Source organism: Nilaparvata lugens, chromosome 2 (genome assembly GCF_014356525.2).
Source record: "Nilaparvata lugens isolate BPH chromosome 2, ASM1435652v1, whole genome shotgun sequence".
Taxonomy (NCBI): domain Eukaryota; kingdom Metazoa; phylum Arthropoda; class Insecta; order Hemiptera; family Delphacidae; genus Nilaparvata; species Nilaparvata lugens.
In genome coordinates this window covers 44,740,692-44,757,563 of record NC_052505.1, presented here as the reverse complement: position 1 = coordinate 44,757,563, position 16,872 = coordinate 44,740,692, and the positions used below count along the sequence as shown (strand labels likewise).

Genomic DNA, 16,872 nt, shown 5'->3' with positions numbered 1-16,872 from the left:
TACCATTGTCCAAGTTGTAGGTGGCTTGAAGAGTTTCAGCTTTTTCTTATGGCTCTTATGATTCCATCGGTTAGTTACTAGTAGTTCTGTGAACAATAGACCTCTCACTCTGTAAGTTACATTACATGTTGTTATGTTTTATCAGAAAATAATAAATAATTCATCAATTTAAAATGTCTAGAAAAAATCCTAAACAAACATAGAGCTTTCTGTTCTATCGTACCGTGACGTGTCGTCCCGGAATGTGAGTGTGAGCGCTGTTGTCAGGTCTGGCTGCCGTCGATACGCCAATCCAATCAACCCATCAGAGAGCATTCTGTGTTGTCGTGTTGGCGAAAAATCGGTGTGTTGAAATTAACAAAATAAACTACAATAATGCTGATTTCCTACAAACTTCATTTCTCACTTCTCATGATTTTAGAAATCAATTTCTTTTCAATAATATTTGTTGCAATTTTAATCATCAGATTAAAAAAGAAAAAAGAGACTCATTTTCCTTTTGTATTAACCTTGAAATGCAAAATTAAAAAAAAAACCGTATGTATACGTCGACGCGAAATTCAAAAAGGAACATACCTGTCAAATTACATGAAAATCTATTGCTGCGTTTCACAGTAAATGCGGAACATGAATATTAACATAAAGAGAAACGCAAAATCGTCGACTTGAATATTAGACCTCACTTCGCTCGGTCAATAAATCATTTTTAAATCAAATAAAAATACAATAATAACTTTATTGCTTTGTTTATTAAAAGTATAGATAGAACAGGAAAATCAAAATGAAACAATTCAGAGAAGGATGCAAATTATAAAGAAATAGAAAATGGTTTTAAGGTTGTAGATGAACATATATTCTATCTTTTCTACACAAAGCAACAAAATCATAATTGAATTTATTATTGAATATATGCACTATTTGAGGGTTTTATGAAGAATGGTCTATTATATTGATTTGATGCTATGATGCATGTAGTCTGTTGATGATGGAAATGAGTGAGCGAGTTCATGTGTGTGGGACCGTGTCAAAATTATGACTCAGCTGTTGAACTTTTGTAATCATTTAATCAGATACTTAGTGCCGGTTGCAAAAAAGCAGGATTATTTTTAATCCTGATTAATTCCAGTGGAACCATCTTTTTGAAATGGTCTTCTCTGATTAGGTTCACGTGAGATTAATCAGTATTACAATTTAACCGGCTTTGTGAGGAAAATTTTTGCATTCCTCTGGGAATTAATATCAATTCACTGTGATTAGATAGAACATTTCTGTATGAACTATCAATATTATTATAGTTTCTTCTTCCGTAATATATTTTTTATGCTTTTGTACTCCAGAGCGAAGCTCGGTCCCCGATATTGTAATATTCTTAGAACAAAAAATATTATTTTTGTTTTATTTTATTATTATTATTATATATTATTAGGTTATTGAATTTACTGTTTTGTTAACAAAATAGACTTGACGAACAAATGAATTTCAGATTGAACTGGACAAAAAAGAACTGGAGCTCAGTTTGTATTCCAGGAAGTACAATGATATTTTTCTCGACTTCAATGGCGGTGTATATTTCAACTCTGATTAGGTGTGCGGAATTAACCCATCTCTTGCTTTCTAATCTACTATTTAAAGTGATTCTTTCGTGACAGACATCAATAAACAAGCACTAAATCATTTTGCCCATTTCTCGTAATTCTTCCACAGCGTGAAAAGTACAACGTAAAATATTGATGAATAGCAGAGATACTAACTTTCTGTAATAATATTATGTGTTGACACATTTTCATTTGAGCAAAAACATTCTTCGTGAAGTTAATACAAGGAACAGGAAGATCTGTAAGGATCGAGAGTTAAAAACCAAGTGAGATTCATTGCAGCAAGAAAGTGCGCTTCGTATAGGAGAGTTAAACATTTCACACAGAGTAGAGATTCATTCCTCCTCAGTTGATTTCACTCGTGGAATTCATAGATCTATTTCTCTTCCTGTGGGGGAAATAAAAACTATATGAGCATACTGTATATGATATTTCCAGTAATGAAATATCCATACAGTATTAATAATTGTTTTGATATGCAGAATGCTGAAACTTGCCAGTTCCTATTCAAGCTTTTATAATCACTTCGTCAATTCAAATATTTTACAATCAAGTTGTTTTCTATCTACAATAGGCTACATTCTGACATTTTTTAAACATCTATCATTAGAATTTACACTATTGCTTCGATTTCAAACCAAAAACAATAACAATAACCTCCTGTTTATTTTGGAGTCCTAGAAGCGAGAAATATAATCGTCAGATAGCAATATTATTTATTTTGTTTAGTTGTTATTGGCGCTCAGAAAACCAATATCGGATGCTGTGTCGAATGAAGCGTGCCGAAAAAGACTGCGGCCTAAATATTCCGATTTGGGTTTTCCTGTTCTGGTTGGATATTATTCTGGTTGCGGCGTTGTTCTGGTATCACTGCTGAACTGATCTTATTATTATGTCGTCTCTTTAAACATTTCTGTATTATCTTCTCCCTTCTAAAAATGGATCTTACTGTACCCAAAATTTTTCCCCTCTTTGTTTACTGCACTTTCCACTTTGCACTCTCTAACATTGAAAATCAATCATTATTTCACTATTAATCTTTTCATAATATTCCCTTTTGTTTTGCTCAGTGTGGCGATTACCAATATATATATTTTCATATTTTTCAGTTTTGCAACCATCTGTTTCAACCTCTGTTCGTTGTATGGTAATTTTATACATTTTTCTTTCTCGCTGCTCTTTCATACAGCTAGGAAAGTGATCTACTCGGTATCAACGTGTGAACGACGATATTTTGTGGCTTCTTGCCTCATCCTCCTTTTCCTCCTCCTACTCCTTCTCATCCATCACCACCTCATCCTTTCACACTATCCTTTCTTCCTCTTCCTATATTCTTGTGTGAGCTTCCGTTCGGACACGCTTGAAGTAACAAAACGCGTCTATGTTTTCGCCCACTTAACCACTGCGATTATCCTTCAGAGCCTCTGCGATCGAGACATCTAACCGGCGTGAGAATTCATAAAAGCTTTGATATTTTTTGTCATACAGTTTGGTTGTTCCGTGTGTTAAAATTTTGGGATTTTTAGGATAACTCGTATCTTGTAAGACCTAAAGACATTGAGGATATTTTCATTTCTTCGATTTCTCATTTACTCTTATATATTTTCCTGAAATTCTATTCTCAGTTGGATACATGTCTAGTTAAATTTCATGATTGTCCCAAAAACTTGACTTGACTTATTCAATGTTGTTATCTGGAAAGAAGTTCAAGAATATGGTATTCCAGTCGGTTTTCTATCCGTAGTGAGGAGAGAAAAGTTTTGGTATCAAGCCTCTTCACAAAAGCAACGCAACACATTTTTCCCGCTACTTGCTACTCACCTCGTTTATACTTCCACCTTTCTGTCTTTCTCTCGCTACTTTCCTTTCTTTTCTCCTTTTTCATTCTCCTCTATCGATGGATGAAATATTATCAAAAAAGAAGAAAATGCGCGTGCAAATTTATTGAATGACGTCCTATAATTTATAAAAAATAATGTAGCTATAAATAGTATCCGTAGCAAACATTTTCATATTTTGAGTGAATAAATTAAGGTATTCTAATTGTGCCAATCATTCAACATCTCAAAAAATTACTTGTCAAGAACACCACAGAATCTCCTCATTTTAAGCTATATAGAAATATACTTATAAGAAATAATTTGTACTATTTAGAAAACCCAATACCATCAGAGAGTTCTACCTAACAAAATTGGCGTACAGTTCTTCGTGGTTTATGAACCACCAGAAAGTGATTTTCACGCTCATAACTGATAGATATATCATTAGGCAGGTCATCTCTTCTAAGACAGTACAAATCGCTCCTCATGAAGACTATCTAGTTTGATAGATAAGATGCAATTTCCGGGTTGATCCTTTCACATAGCTTCTACAACAACCCACTACTCACATTACTCACTCTACTCTACATTAGCAGAGGTGTTAATGAGGCACCAGTTAAATTCTATGAACCTCATTCATAATCTAAAGTTTTCAAATGCATTGCATAAGTAATAGGATTTTCAAGGAAGAGATAGATGTTCATGGAAATCGTGGGAAATCCAACATCTTTGTATCAAAAGGCTTTACTTTGTTGGTGAGGGATTCACATTGTCAGGCTGAAGGGAAAATTCTGCCAATTATATTCATTTGGATATGTCAATACGGTAGTCAGGTAGGAGAGTTGTTGTGTAAAGATGCCAAGAGGTGAGTGAGGGTTGGTTGACCACAGAAAAAGGCACCTGCCAAGTGGGTAACCTACCACTGAGTGTTGTGAGTGAGGCAGGATCCGACCACGGACCACCTGTTGGAACTTGGAAAGGAAGCGGATAATTTGTGCTGCTCATTACGGCAGCGAACCCCCTCCACTCCCAGCACAGCCATAATCAGCCATTAGACGATGACTCTCAGAAATAATTTTTTATCTCTTTTCATGAGAAACACATTCCATTGAGTCTTTGTCGAGAAGAAAATTGACGGCAGGCCGGTTAAACACAGCTGAGTGTAACTTGAAGTTATTCAATTTTATTTCTTGTAATGTTTATCAATAAAGTTTGAAAATTCCAGGTTTTAAAAACCTGGAATTGTTTTGAAATTGAGCTAAGATGTTGGAGTATGTTATTAAATTCATAACAGAAGTTTGGTTCATAACTTAGATTGAGATAGGCTTGAACAACAATCAATTATTATTCTCTTCGAACGAACGTCTTCTCATTACCCTCAATCATAATTTTTCCATGTTTTGCTATCATTACCTAGTAATAAAGTAGGCCTTTTCATCAATGTAGTTCTCGCCTCTCAGTTAGCCTCTCACGCTCAGTTAGTTCAAGTTCATCTCAGACTCAGTTAACCTCTATCAGTTGACCTAATAATCGTGTAGGCCTTCTTTGTTCTTAAAGTTATTTTTCGAATTATCCAACCAAAGATCTGAATCGTGAAGTAAGAGATCAATAATGTAAGATTATACGATTCTAATTTTCTTCTGAGGTTCCTTGTTAGGTGAGAGACTACTATCAAATTTTACAAGACTTATCAGACTAAGATCTTTCAAACATTCAGAGCAGTGAATCCAACATTTTTAATCTGTCATGAGATTGATTGGGTACTGAAGTTTTTTACAGTAGTTGGATGAAGTTATCATCAATATCCATAAGTAATAATTCAATTATATAGTGATGATTGGAAAAAACATTATCATTGGTCGTTGGTAGCAGTGGAGAACAGCTACATTTAATTTATAGAAATTATCTTGTAGGAAAATATCTTAGAAGAAAACTAGGTTTCGTCAGTTGTTCTACAAAGCTGTCAATTGAATAATCGATTCCGTATTGATTGGATTTGATTGGTAGTACAAAACAAGTAGGATATCTTTTTTCATAATTCCTCTGGTCGAGGGTACAACACGACCAGAGGAGTTCATTCAAGATATAGACATGATTACAAAAAGCATATAAGCTACAACTATTTACAAAGTATTATTACAATTGGTTGATTATTTGCAGATCTAAGAAAATGTGGCCATCACTATATATGAATATGTGTCGGGATGCCACTAATTTTGCTATTGTTTAAGATTTTCGCTTTGGTAGCAGTGGAGAATTGTTAGCATTGTAAGAAATTGTTAGCATTTAGAAATTGTTAGAATTTGTGAAGAATTGGATATAATTGTATGAGCATGGCACTCCTGGCACTCTGTTCTACAAAATATTTTCTATAAAAATATTATAAATGTAGATAGAATAAGTGCTGATTGGCTAGAAGCGAACGTGTTTCATTATTAGACGTGGAAATGGCTTATTTTATCCTCTGAGCTTCATTTAGAAAAATAGAGCAAACTTTCAGTTCACTTGATGATGGTGACCATTAACGTGCACCATTTAAGGCAGAGTGAAATCTCATTAATTGGAAATAAAAATGGAACGTTTTATGGCCGATTAGAACTGAACTAGCCTATGCGAAATAATGTACTGAATAAATTTCCATAATTAAACTGTTTTCTTCGGTTGAGTCTTGTACCTGGGCATTGTCGATTTGCTCGTATCCTTAAATGGATGCTGCAGTGTAAAGCATCATGAATACAACAAGCTAGTCATTTGTTTAGTTGGAAAGTTGAACAAAGCTCAATCAAAATAATTTGAAAGAGTTATTACGAAATTTGTATTCGGGAAGTATATACTACAATATACAAATAATGTTTGGTGTACGATTTGAGTTATACATGTATTATTACGTGATTGAAATCAATAAGATTTACCACATCGTTTCTATCCAGTTACAACTTTCACGTTAATAGTGAATGTTTTGGAAATGTGAATATCGTTTATTGAGTGTATAAAATAGCCCAACATTTCTCTGTGAATTTATATTGTTATTGAAAGTTATAACTAGCCGGCAGGGTCGCTTCGCTCGCCTTATCCGTCTCGACAGGGGGCTCCGGCTGGATCATCAAGATATATTTTTACTTCCGTAAAAAGTCAAAAGAGACTTACAGGCTTGATTCAATCACCAGTTTTCTTGGAATTATGTTGTGCAGGATTGTAAATCTTTATTTTTATCAGAATTGATACATATTCAGTTATTTCTCAATTAGAGACATGGTTAGGATATAATAAGAATTATTGTATTTCAGTCTAATAATTCTTTGAAATTTGAAACAGGAATGATATGGAGAACTAAACAACCATCTATATCGAACATCGAATCCTCTAAAGTATGAATTTGCTTGCAGAAGGAAAACCTCTAAAAAATGCTGGGGAACACTTGTAAAACGCAGTAATAGCACCAATATTGGGCGTATTTTTGATTCTCTGAAGACAAAATTTCCAGATCCTAGCTAAACTTCTGTATAAAGTTTGAACATCTGAAATTTTAGAAATTTTTATCTCAATTAATTCTTGAAAAATGTGAAAAACGCACAAAAAACGCTAGGGAACGCAGGGAAACGCCGCGTAATGGGCGTATCTTTGGCTGAACTTCTGTACTAAATCTGAACATCATCTGTCAATAACTTCTTGAGAAGGTGTAGAAAACGCAGGAAACGATCAAAAACGCGTGACTTGGGCGTTATTCCAATATCCTTCCAATACATCATTTTTATACCTGTGTACCAAATTAGAACATTTTCTCTAGGGAACGCTGGGAAAACGCAGTAAAACCGCCTATCTTGTGCGTATCTTTGGCATAATTCTGAGTACTCTCAAGAATGAATTTCTAGGCATTTGCTGAACTTCTTTACGGAATTTGAACATGATCTGTTAATAGTTAGCTCTTGAGAAGGTCTAGAAAACGCAGGAATACCGCCGATCTTGGGCGGAATTTGGGCGTCTTAACTTTAGGCGGAACTTAACTTCCAATACAACATTTTTATACCTCAGCTGAGCCTATGCACCAAGTTTGAACATTTTCTGCCATTTGGTTTTTGAAAAAGCTGAGAAAACTCAGAAAAACGCAGATTTTGGGAGTATCTTTGAATTTTTTTCAAATCCGTTCTTAGTGCGCCTGTAGATGGCCAACTGAACATACATTAAACGTTTCTGGTCCAGTAGATTTTTAGCTCTGATGATTATGAATGAATGAGTGAGTGAATGATTACATTATTACATTCCATAGAACTATTATAGATGAAAGAAGATTATGATTTTCCGTTGATGTTAACATGAAGGTATGCTAATGAAATAGACTAAATGAAGAAAAGTAGGTACGAGATCAATTAGTTTACAATTTGTGAATATAGAAATTAGTGGAATTCATAAAAAAACTCACAGTTTGATATAGATGAGAGAACTTACTTTCCCTACCAAACAGTTCAAATCATAATTATCTATAATTTTTGGAAAAGTTTCGTTATTGAATTATCCTTATAGTAGCCTGACAACTTTCATAAGTAATATCGCTGCCCAATAGTATATGAATATAGAGTATAGTAACTTCAATAAAAAAGGGCCATTAGAGTAGATTATAGCATTGTATTTAAATTTTTGTTTTCGATTTGCTTATGCATTTGGTGCGCCATCCCCTTTTCAGACTTTCTAAATTTTCACATTATAAAATATTCATTATATAGTGCATAATTGATTTCTTGTTGATTATTTTCAACTTTATCTCTATGATGTTGGAATAAGATTTTGAATAACTCTGTTTTTTCTACCCTTTTACCAATCACACTCACAAATTCATTAAAAATTATAATATAAAATCAGGTACTATAAATTGGAGGAGCTATTAGTTATACTTGTTACTCCATGCCACAACTTTCAATTGATTCAACATTTTTAAAATTCTCTGTCATCTCCCTTCACGTGAGAATTCAAGATAAACCCTTATATCCAATTACTAACATTATAAACGGTTGCTCTCTATCCTGTAAATTTGTCGCGATAAGGCAATAACTCATGTCGGAAAGGCGATAAAGATAAAGTAAAAAGTAAGAATCAAAGCATGGAGGAGAATAATTCCACAGCAATGGCGTGAACTCGTTTTTATGATGCAGTACTTTCATTTCAATCGACTCTATCAGTCGCATCACTGCCTCTAATTGGGATCTCAGTTGATTTCATCAGAAGATAGTTCTGGAATTTACCCTTCACTTTCTCAAGTTTGCTAGTTACTACCTATTTTAACTGAACGTATGTTCTCTCCTCAAACCCGACTCCAGAGGGTCATAAACTATTATTATTCATTCCTCTGTAATGAGCCGCCATATTTTAGCGTTTTCAGTTCAGTAATTAAATGAGGAATTCTAATTAAGGGCGCCAATGAATCAGTCCAGTAAGATTGCTTTGAAATAGGATGCTCATAGATTTCATTCGCTTCTATATTATCGCAAATAAGTTTGGACTTAGATAGTATTTATTATCTATGGTTTGGGTTGCGAGTAGGCTATGAGTGCAGGTATCCTTGAAACGCCCCTTCGCAGCTCAATTAATAAGAATATTGTTACATTACATATTTTATCTCGAATCTCAATCCAACATTATACGAATGATTTTTGAAAACGTTTTCTGACCCAAGCTATTTTTGAAACTGCTATTTCTGATATTTTTTGATACAGTATTTTGAACTGAAGAAATCTATCAGTTGATTGTACGCGTCATGCAAATCTGGATTCCCACATCAGTAACACACTCCGTGTCCAGCGCAGTGAGAATATTCTTCCCATGATTATTTCTAATAATAGGAGAGGATGACAATATTTATTCCCACTCAGCCTGGCCGAGAAGGTATGCCATTGGAACTTACAGGAAGAATATTTTCGCTGATACGGACTCTGATACTGATATGTGGTAATCCGCCCAAATAGTTAATTTTCTGTCTATAGTTTTGCTTGTATCAATAGGTGACTTGCAGATAATAATTATTATTCTGTCTCTTTGAATGAAGTTATCTTAATTGAATTGGATTTTAGTTCGAAAAATAGTAAAATCTAGAATTTGTATTGAAACTGAAAATTATATTCATTTCTCAGATTCAATAGTATATGAAAATATGTATCATGATTCATTGTAAATCATCTTGTTTTCTCAATTTGAATTATTGTGTCGGCCACAATTCTCATGGTGCTCTGCTCCTATTTCCAGATTGCTTGGATGATTTTATTATACTTCTATTTTTTGAAGTGAAGGGACTATCGTTGTATTGTTTAGCCTTTGTGGGGTAGCAGCTAGACCTGAATGTATGATGCAACATCATTGTATGAACTCATCAAGGATGACACCGATGAATGTAAGCTATCGGACTTGATTCGTATAATTTTTTACAATAACTTCTATAAAGATATAAAATGATCCACTCATGTTGAGTTGATGTTGAAGTTGAAATGAAAAATGTCTTCGGTTTTCACTGGAGTGATAAATAGAGAATAAGTTCTGTAGTATAGTAGAATATTGGGATTCTAACTGACCAAAATTCAAGGAATTTGGCCCAACTCAGACAGGCATTAGCAGGAGATGTTCCGGTTCCTTCAATTACAAGCTAAGGTTGGGGACTGGCGACTTGGCAAATGGCTGAAAGGCTGGGTCTTGTCTGAAACTTCACAATAATGGGAAAGGGCAGTAAAGACAGACCTGGTGCAGTCCTGGAATGGAGAAAAGGCCGGCCTCCTGGCAATAAATAGGCTGAGTTGTGAGTTTATATGGCGGAGGTTGAAGCCGAAACTTGGGTTTTGTTGTGCTGTCCCGTCCCTTCAGCACTGGAAATATAGCTATATACACAGATAATATATCTTTCATATGTATAGATATATCAACTCTGTATCAAGTTGTGAATAAACAGTCCTCATGCATGCTACTCGACTACTCGTATAGGTATATTTGCTCTATATTAGTTTCAAAATATAGACACCTCATGTTTCATGTATAGATATGATATAACTTATTATGTGTATAGATATAATAAAACGTCTGGAGGAGTCGTCGACAGTCTTCATGAAATATATAGATAGATGCAGTGCTCCGTTTTGAGTCCTGAAGAGTGAATAGAATAGAGGAGGGAGAGAGATAGTTGAGTGTGAAAGAGCTGGTGCTTCCCCTCCTTCATACTTCTTCCACCGTTGGTTTCTTTGCTGAGAGCTTCGGTCTCCGTTGTCCACCGTCCTTTTCTCGAAGTCTTCAGTTCGCCTTGTGCTGCCGCTACCGCAGGTGTTTCTCTGTCGTTCTGTACTCGCTGTCAACACGTTTTCTTCAGCGATTTTAGAATCGGATTTTACTACTGTGTGCTGTCGTGTAGAATGCGTGCATGTGACTTCCAAGTTGGTGTTCTGTGAGCTCAGTGGATGTGTGTGTCTGTGTTATGAGGAAGATTTAAATCTTCAGCTTCGGAAGACGACGGTTTAAATGAGAGTATAATCAAGGATATACTGGTAAATAATTTCTTATTACCGTTTGAATTTCATCAGTGATTAAATAAATATTTATTTTTATGTTACAAGTGCACTCTTATCTACATCAAGTACAAAATATTGAAAGCAATCTCCTTTTTATTTTGAACGGATATGGTGCCTACTTCTTCTCAAAATATGGCAAATTATTTAGATTATTCAGGTTGAGAAGTCACTGGAGATCAGGAAATTGAGTTTCCTATGTTAATTTTTAAAAGTGACGCTTGAGTAGATTTTTTGTCATTTTCTAATGTGAATAATCTTTTAATACATTTACAGAGTAAATTGGAAGATGTGTTAAAGAAGCAGGTGTATTAACTCATTCGAAATGTTTCATTTTCAATTCGATATGATATGAATGCTGATCTTTGCAAACAAGTTGTCCACGATACGCTTATTGTAATGTGTTTAGTACAGTAAAATCATACCATTACGATACGCTGATCACAAAATTAAACCAGCTCTCGAGAAATTGGTAGTTTGCTACCATGAAATAAGACTCGATTAAAAATCAATTAAGTACGGGCAATTATTTTTCCCAACATAACCTGTTTGATAAAGTATTCAACCAAATCTGTTCATTAATTTCACTCACGAGTATAGATGATGCCAGAGTTGATAGATAATAACAGATCATGGCTATCAGGCTAAATGGACAGTAGTTGAATTAAACATTAAATAACAATGAAGTGCAAGTGGAAAGTGAAAGTACCGTAGTGACAATGCCCAGTAGTTCGTGAACCGCGAGATCCTTGTAAGAAGTGTTCAGTTAAATATTTGAGTGAGAGTAAAAGTTGCTGAAAATGAGCAGCAAAAGCATGACAAGTAGCGGCGCCAATGTGTTGATGTGCCGTCAATGGTGGAAAGTGTGCTGGATTTATGGTGATCAGGAGAAGTACTACAGGCAGTTGTATGGTAGGAAAAGCAACCCTAACTCGGCGAGTGGCATCCATGGATTGGGCCTCGGACAGGGCATGTTGCACGAGGGAGTTGAGGACCAGGAAAGCAGTGCAGCTGCAGCCGCTGCGGCTACCATTCTCACCGTGACACGGGAGCAGTTCACCATACAGCAACAGTAAGCGCCACAATTCACTCGAAAACTAACATCACATTCCTAGGGACGCACTGACTAACAATTTTTTGGAAGTTCCATAGTGCTTTCAAGGAGACTTCGAAGGAGAGAGGTGTTTTAAAAGTTGACCTCAAATGCATCTACACCTAAATTAGTGGAACTTCTGGAATTCATTCATTTTTGTGAGGCTCTTATCACAATATTTCCTGCCATCTTTTGATGGAGCTGTTTGATGATGATTTTTTTATTCCTAACGCACTTACCTTATTTTATAATAATATGAATCTTTGATTATTAAACTAATGATATTCTTATCGGAATTGTTCTTTATGAGCAGCATCTGAATGTTTACATTTAATATTAAGGTGCGTACAGACTTTAGTACGTACTGCGACTAACACGCGTTTCTTGAACAAGGATTCGCTAAGTACGGTGATGGAGCTTGCCACGTGCTCTCTTTATATCCTTTTGCATATAAGTTATTCCCTATGGTCGTTGGAATACGAATATATAGATAGTGCTTTCTCTCGATAGTTCTAGCACTGAAGTTCAAAATTGAGAGATTAAGAATGTTAATTAGCACCAAAATTCACTTGCTTCATTATTTTTTGTTTCACTGCAGTTATTTTTTGTAGTTTTTCATTGAAGGATTATAGGGCTCGATCGAATTTATGGTTTTCATTTCATGAATGCTGGATACTGGAGTTTTTTTCAAACTGGAAGTAAAAGATTATTACTGGGGACCAACTGTTAATTCCAATGTCCTCCTCTCCATTCTCCGATCCTACCTCGTACACGACAAATTCCACAAGCTCTGCTCTGGTCACAATTGAGCTGCTGCATTTCAGTCAGGAGATATTATTGGAACAATCGATCATTGATTGGCTGGTGCATGGCATCGGCATGGTGGATTGGCGGATGTGGACCCATTCAAGGAGAGTCAATATTTTGTTAGGGACTCCATCGACGGGTTATTTACTCTACCTGTGATCAGTCAGCTTTTCATAAGTCCAATATCATTCTTCAAATAATACAACAGTTCTCCCAGCTCATTTTCCACATAATTATTCCTTTTGCTCATATTAGTCTAAAAAAATATTCTAAAAGAAATTGCATTAGAAATAGAACTTTTGTAAGTATGATAATTGGAACTATTAATCAATAATGATAAATATGATAAGTAAACTATTAATCAATTACATGGGAAATATAGTTGTACGTGTTGTACCGTGAAAAAATTGCATAAGATATCTTTCCTGTATGATTGTATACTGTTTCAATATTAGTGACAACACTATACTACGATCTATGACCATTTCGACCTTTAATGGTAACATAACTCAATTCTAATTAAGCTTATAGAACATTTTGCGTTCTTGTTTTATGAACTACGAAATTGTTATATTTTCAAGCTGGCTTTTCAAAGAAGACTTTTATTATATCAGTCGCAGATTTGCCTTGCAATGTCTCTTTCCAAAGGAATAAATAAATTACGCTATAAGACTAGATAGTTATGTCTCACAGCCTATTATGGAATTTCGTCTTGCAATAAAAATCATTCTCCCAGTTTTATTACTTATAATAAATTTCATCTATCTCCTGAATTATTCATGAAGTTGACTGAAGACTTGTATTGGCGTTCAATCTTGTAAAGGGCTAGTTATTTTTAGAAACTGCAATTTTCGGGTCTCTCCAGCGAGACATAACAAGAAAAAGTGGAAATTGTTGCTTTTATTGAGTTGTGTAAGAATATTTGTGGATAGGTTAGTGTTGACAAGTCTGTGAATGTTGAATCAGAATGAAAGAAATCTCAGTGAAGATCTGAGACGAAGATAGCTAGTTTTTGCCGGGAAGAAGAACAGGCAGACCAAAAGAGCAGGTACATAAATTCTATTCTCTCACTTTCGAAAAAGTTTCCAGTCGTACGTTTTGTTGACACTTCGCGGAGCGTAGCGTATTCTATGGATACGCAGAACTCCATTGAGCAGAGGGTGTGCTTTGACAAGCTGAATGCCTTGAAAAATAATTTGTTAACTGCATGACCGTCCCACGTCTCCAGTGTTTTTGCCGGTTAATTGTTTCCAGGTCTTCAACGAAAATGAGAATTGTTTGACAACACAACTGGATCTTCACAATGTATCTCTCTCTCCCTTCATCAGTTCACTCACGCATTCTTCTTCACTTCACATTCCTTTCTTTTTCTCTGTGAAGATACAAACATATGTCATTCTGTCACTTTTTGTTATAATTATGTTATCAAATTGTTTTGTCGCTCACCCTTATGAATTTCTCGTTAAGGCTGTGCAAAGGCTAAAAATAAACTCCCTAGTGGTGATGTTTTTCAAAGATTTTTGATTTGTCATCAAGGTATCAAAATGAGAAAGTTTTCTCAGGAAAACATTTTTTTCCGATCATTACTTTTTGAGATATGAGCCCCTAAAGTTTAAATTTTTGGGACAGAACATTTCAAATTCAGTAAGAGATAAATCCATGAGATTTGAAGGATTGATTCTCCATGGTATTGTTGATCTAGTAGAATATAAATTTTCTGAGAATATAAATTTTCTGAGAAAGTTATTCAATTTACTAAAAATGACCAAAAATAACTTTTTGTTGAGCTATTTTTGGTAATTTTTGGTAAATTGAATAACTCTATCAAAAATTTATATTTTCAGAGAATTCTCGTTTCACTAGATCTACAATACCATGAAGAATCAATCGTCCAAATCTCATGGATTTATCTCCTACCGAATTTGAAATGTTCTGGTCCAAAAATTTAAACTTTAGGCGCTCATATCTCAAAAAGTAATGAACGTAAAAAATGTAATGTTTTTCCTAAGAAAACTTTCTCATTTTGATAGCTTGATGATATACAAATCGAAAAACTTTGAAAAATATCACCAGTAGAAGGTTTATTTTTAGCCTTTGCACAGCCTTAAAGAGAAATTCATAAGGGTGAGCGACAAAACAATTTGAGAACTACTAGTAGTTCTGTGAACAGTAGAACTCGCGCTCAGTGAGTTACATTGACCTGTTGTTATTTTTTCTCAAAAATTAATAAATAATTTATCAATTAAAAAAGTCTAGAAAAAATCCTAAATAAACATAGAGCTTTCTGTCCTATATCGTACCGTGACGTGTCGTCCCGAAATGTGAGTGTGAGCGCTGTTATCAGGTCTGTCTACAACGTTAATGGAAAGATACAATTTTCAAGATGTTCGATGTTTTTAAACGGGTAGTATTATAGTCAACTGTCTACTAACGTTAATGGAAAGATACATTTTCAAGATTTTCGATGTTTTTGAACGGGTAGTATTATAGTCCACTAGACAGCTGATTTATGATGAATAATTCTATAGTCTGATTTTTACGGTAATATTGGCGTATGAAGGAGGCTCCTTTATCCTTTTATATTGTCCTTGAAACGAAAAATTCCCAAAAACCTTGTATATACGTCGACGCGCAATTTAAAAAGGAACATACCTGTCAAATTTCATGAAAAACTATTACCGCGTTTCCCGTTTCGCCGTAAATGCGCAACATAAAAACATTTAAACATTTAAACATTTAAACATTTAAACATTTAAACATTTAAACATTTAAACATTTAAACATTTAAACAATTATGCCCGGTTTCTCAGTCGTTCCATAAACTGTTTATCCATTCAATAACTTTATTGAATCGATAAACATGAGAAATGCGTTTCTAGAACGCTCCATAAACTTATTGAATCCTTAAATCTCTCGATAAACGATATGCCCGGTTTCTCAGTAGTTCCATAAGCTATCCGATTAAACAGATGATGTCAAATAGATAATGTTTGTCAAGCTCCGTTCAATCTTGTACAATATTCATAAGGACGGAAAAAATCGAACGTTCAAAAATCGATGTGTGTGAAAGGATATATTTTTTAATTTACACATATATTTTTAAATTTACTCCTTTTGAATTCCAACTGTCAAAATGAGTAAGGCAATGCTCACAATAGAATTACCAGTTTATGTTGTGTTATGCTTTATGTTACTCTCTATGAAGTAAGAACTCTGATTGTACAGGTATTGTTATTTGAGATTTTCATTAAAGCCATGTACCTGCAGTGTTAGTAGTAGTGATAGTAAAGTGGTGAGTCGGAAACATTATGAGCCATCTTTTTGCTCTTGTTGTCCGGGAGCCGGAGTGGAGGTTGGTTGACTGTTGTCGAAGATCGCTAGAAGAAGCCAATTTCGCGTGATTGCTCTTTGTCCGGTCAGTGATGATACAAAGAAAGAGAAAGAAGGAACGATTGAGGGAGTTGGAGAGAGACAGAAAGTATGAGTGATCAGTTGTAAGCCGCAATTGTGCCGCTTCAAAGGTACAGGTATTATCACGTACTCTTCTTCTTATTATTACTTCACATTTTCTTCTTCCTCTTACTCATTTTAGTTTTATCCTCTCTACTTCTTCCGTTCTTTCTCAACCTCCTCTTTAGCCCTCCTCTTCGTCTCGTTCCTCCACCATTCTCTTTAATTCTACACTCTCTGTCTCCTAATATCCTAATCTATTCTTATTCTTTATTATCTTCGTTAATTTTATTTCTTCTTTCCCCACAATGATTTTTCATTCTTGTATTACTCTTGATCTTTAATTCATTGCTAACCTTTATTCTCATTTACTACGTTTTCCACTCCTTCTATCTTTCTTCCTTCTTTGAACTTTTCTTTGTTTACCTCCCTAACTTTTCACTCCATAACCTACTTCTCGTGCTTCTCACCCTTCTCCTCCACCTTATCTCTTTATCTCCTTATCTCTTCCTCTTTTGTTTCTTCTTTTCCACTCTCCTCTCCTTCATCGGTTTTCTTCTCTCTCTTCTTCT

At 34.8% G+C, this 16,872-nt stretch overlaps 1 protein-coding gene across 6 annotated transcripts in view; it reads left to right on the top strand.

The window, feature by feature from the left end:
- LOC111048457 (protein prickle) overlaps nucleotides 1-16,872 on the top strand; it is a 357,446-nt gene that overhangs the window by 264,329 nt on the left and 76,245 nt on the right. Inside the window, exon 1 of one of the 6 annotated variants that reach the window (XM_039421303.1) lies at nucleotides 10,694-10,929. The exons of 4 other annotated variants lie outside the window; for them this stretch is intronic. Coding sequence is in view for 1 of the 2 variants with exons in the window: in XM_022334583.2 (XP_022190275.2) it covers nucleotides 11,751-12,022 (272 nt within the window). In the remaining variant the exon portion in view is untranslated. One more of the 6 variants, XM_022334583.2, reaches the window with a different exon arrangement.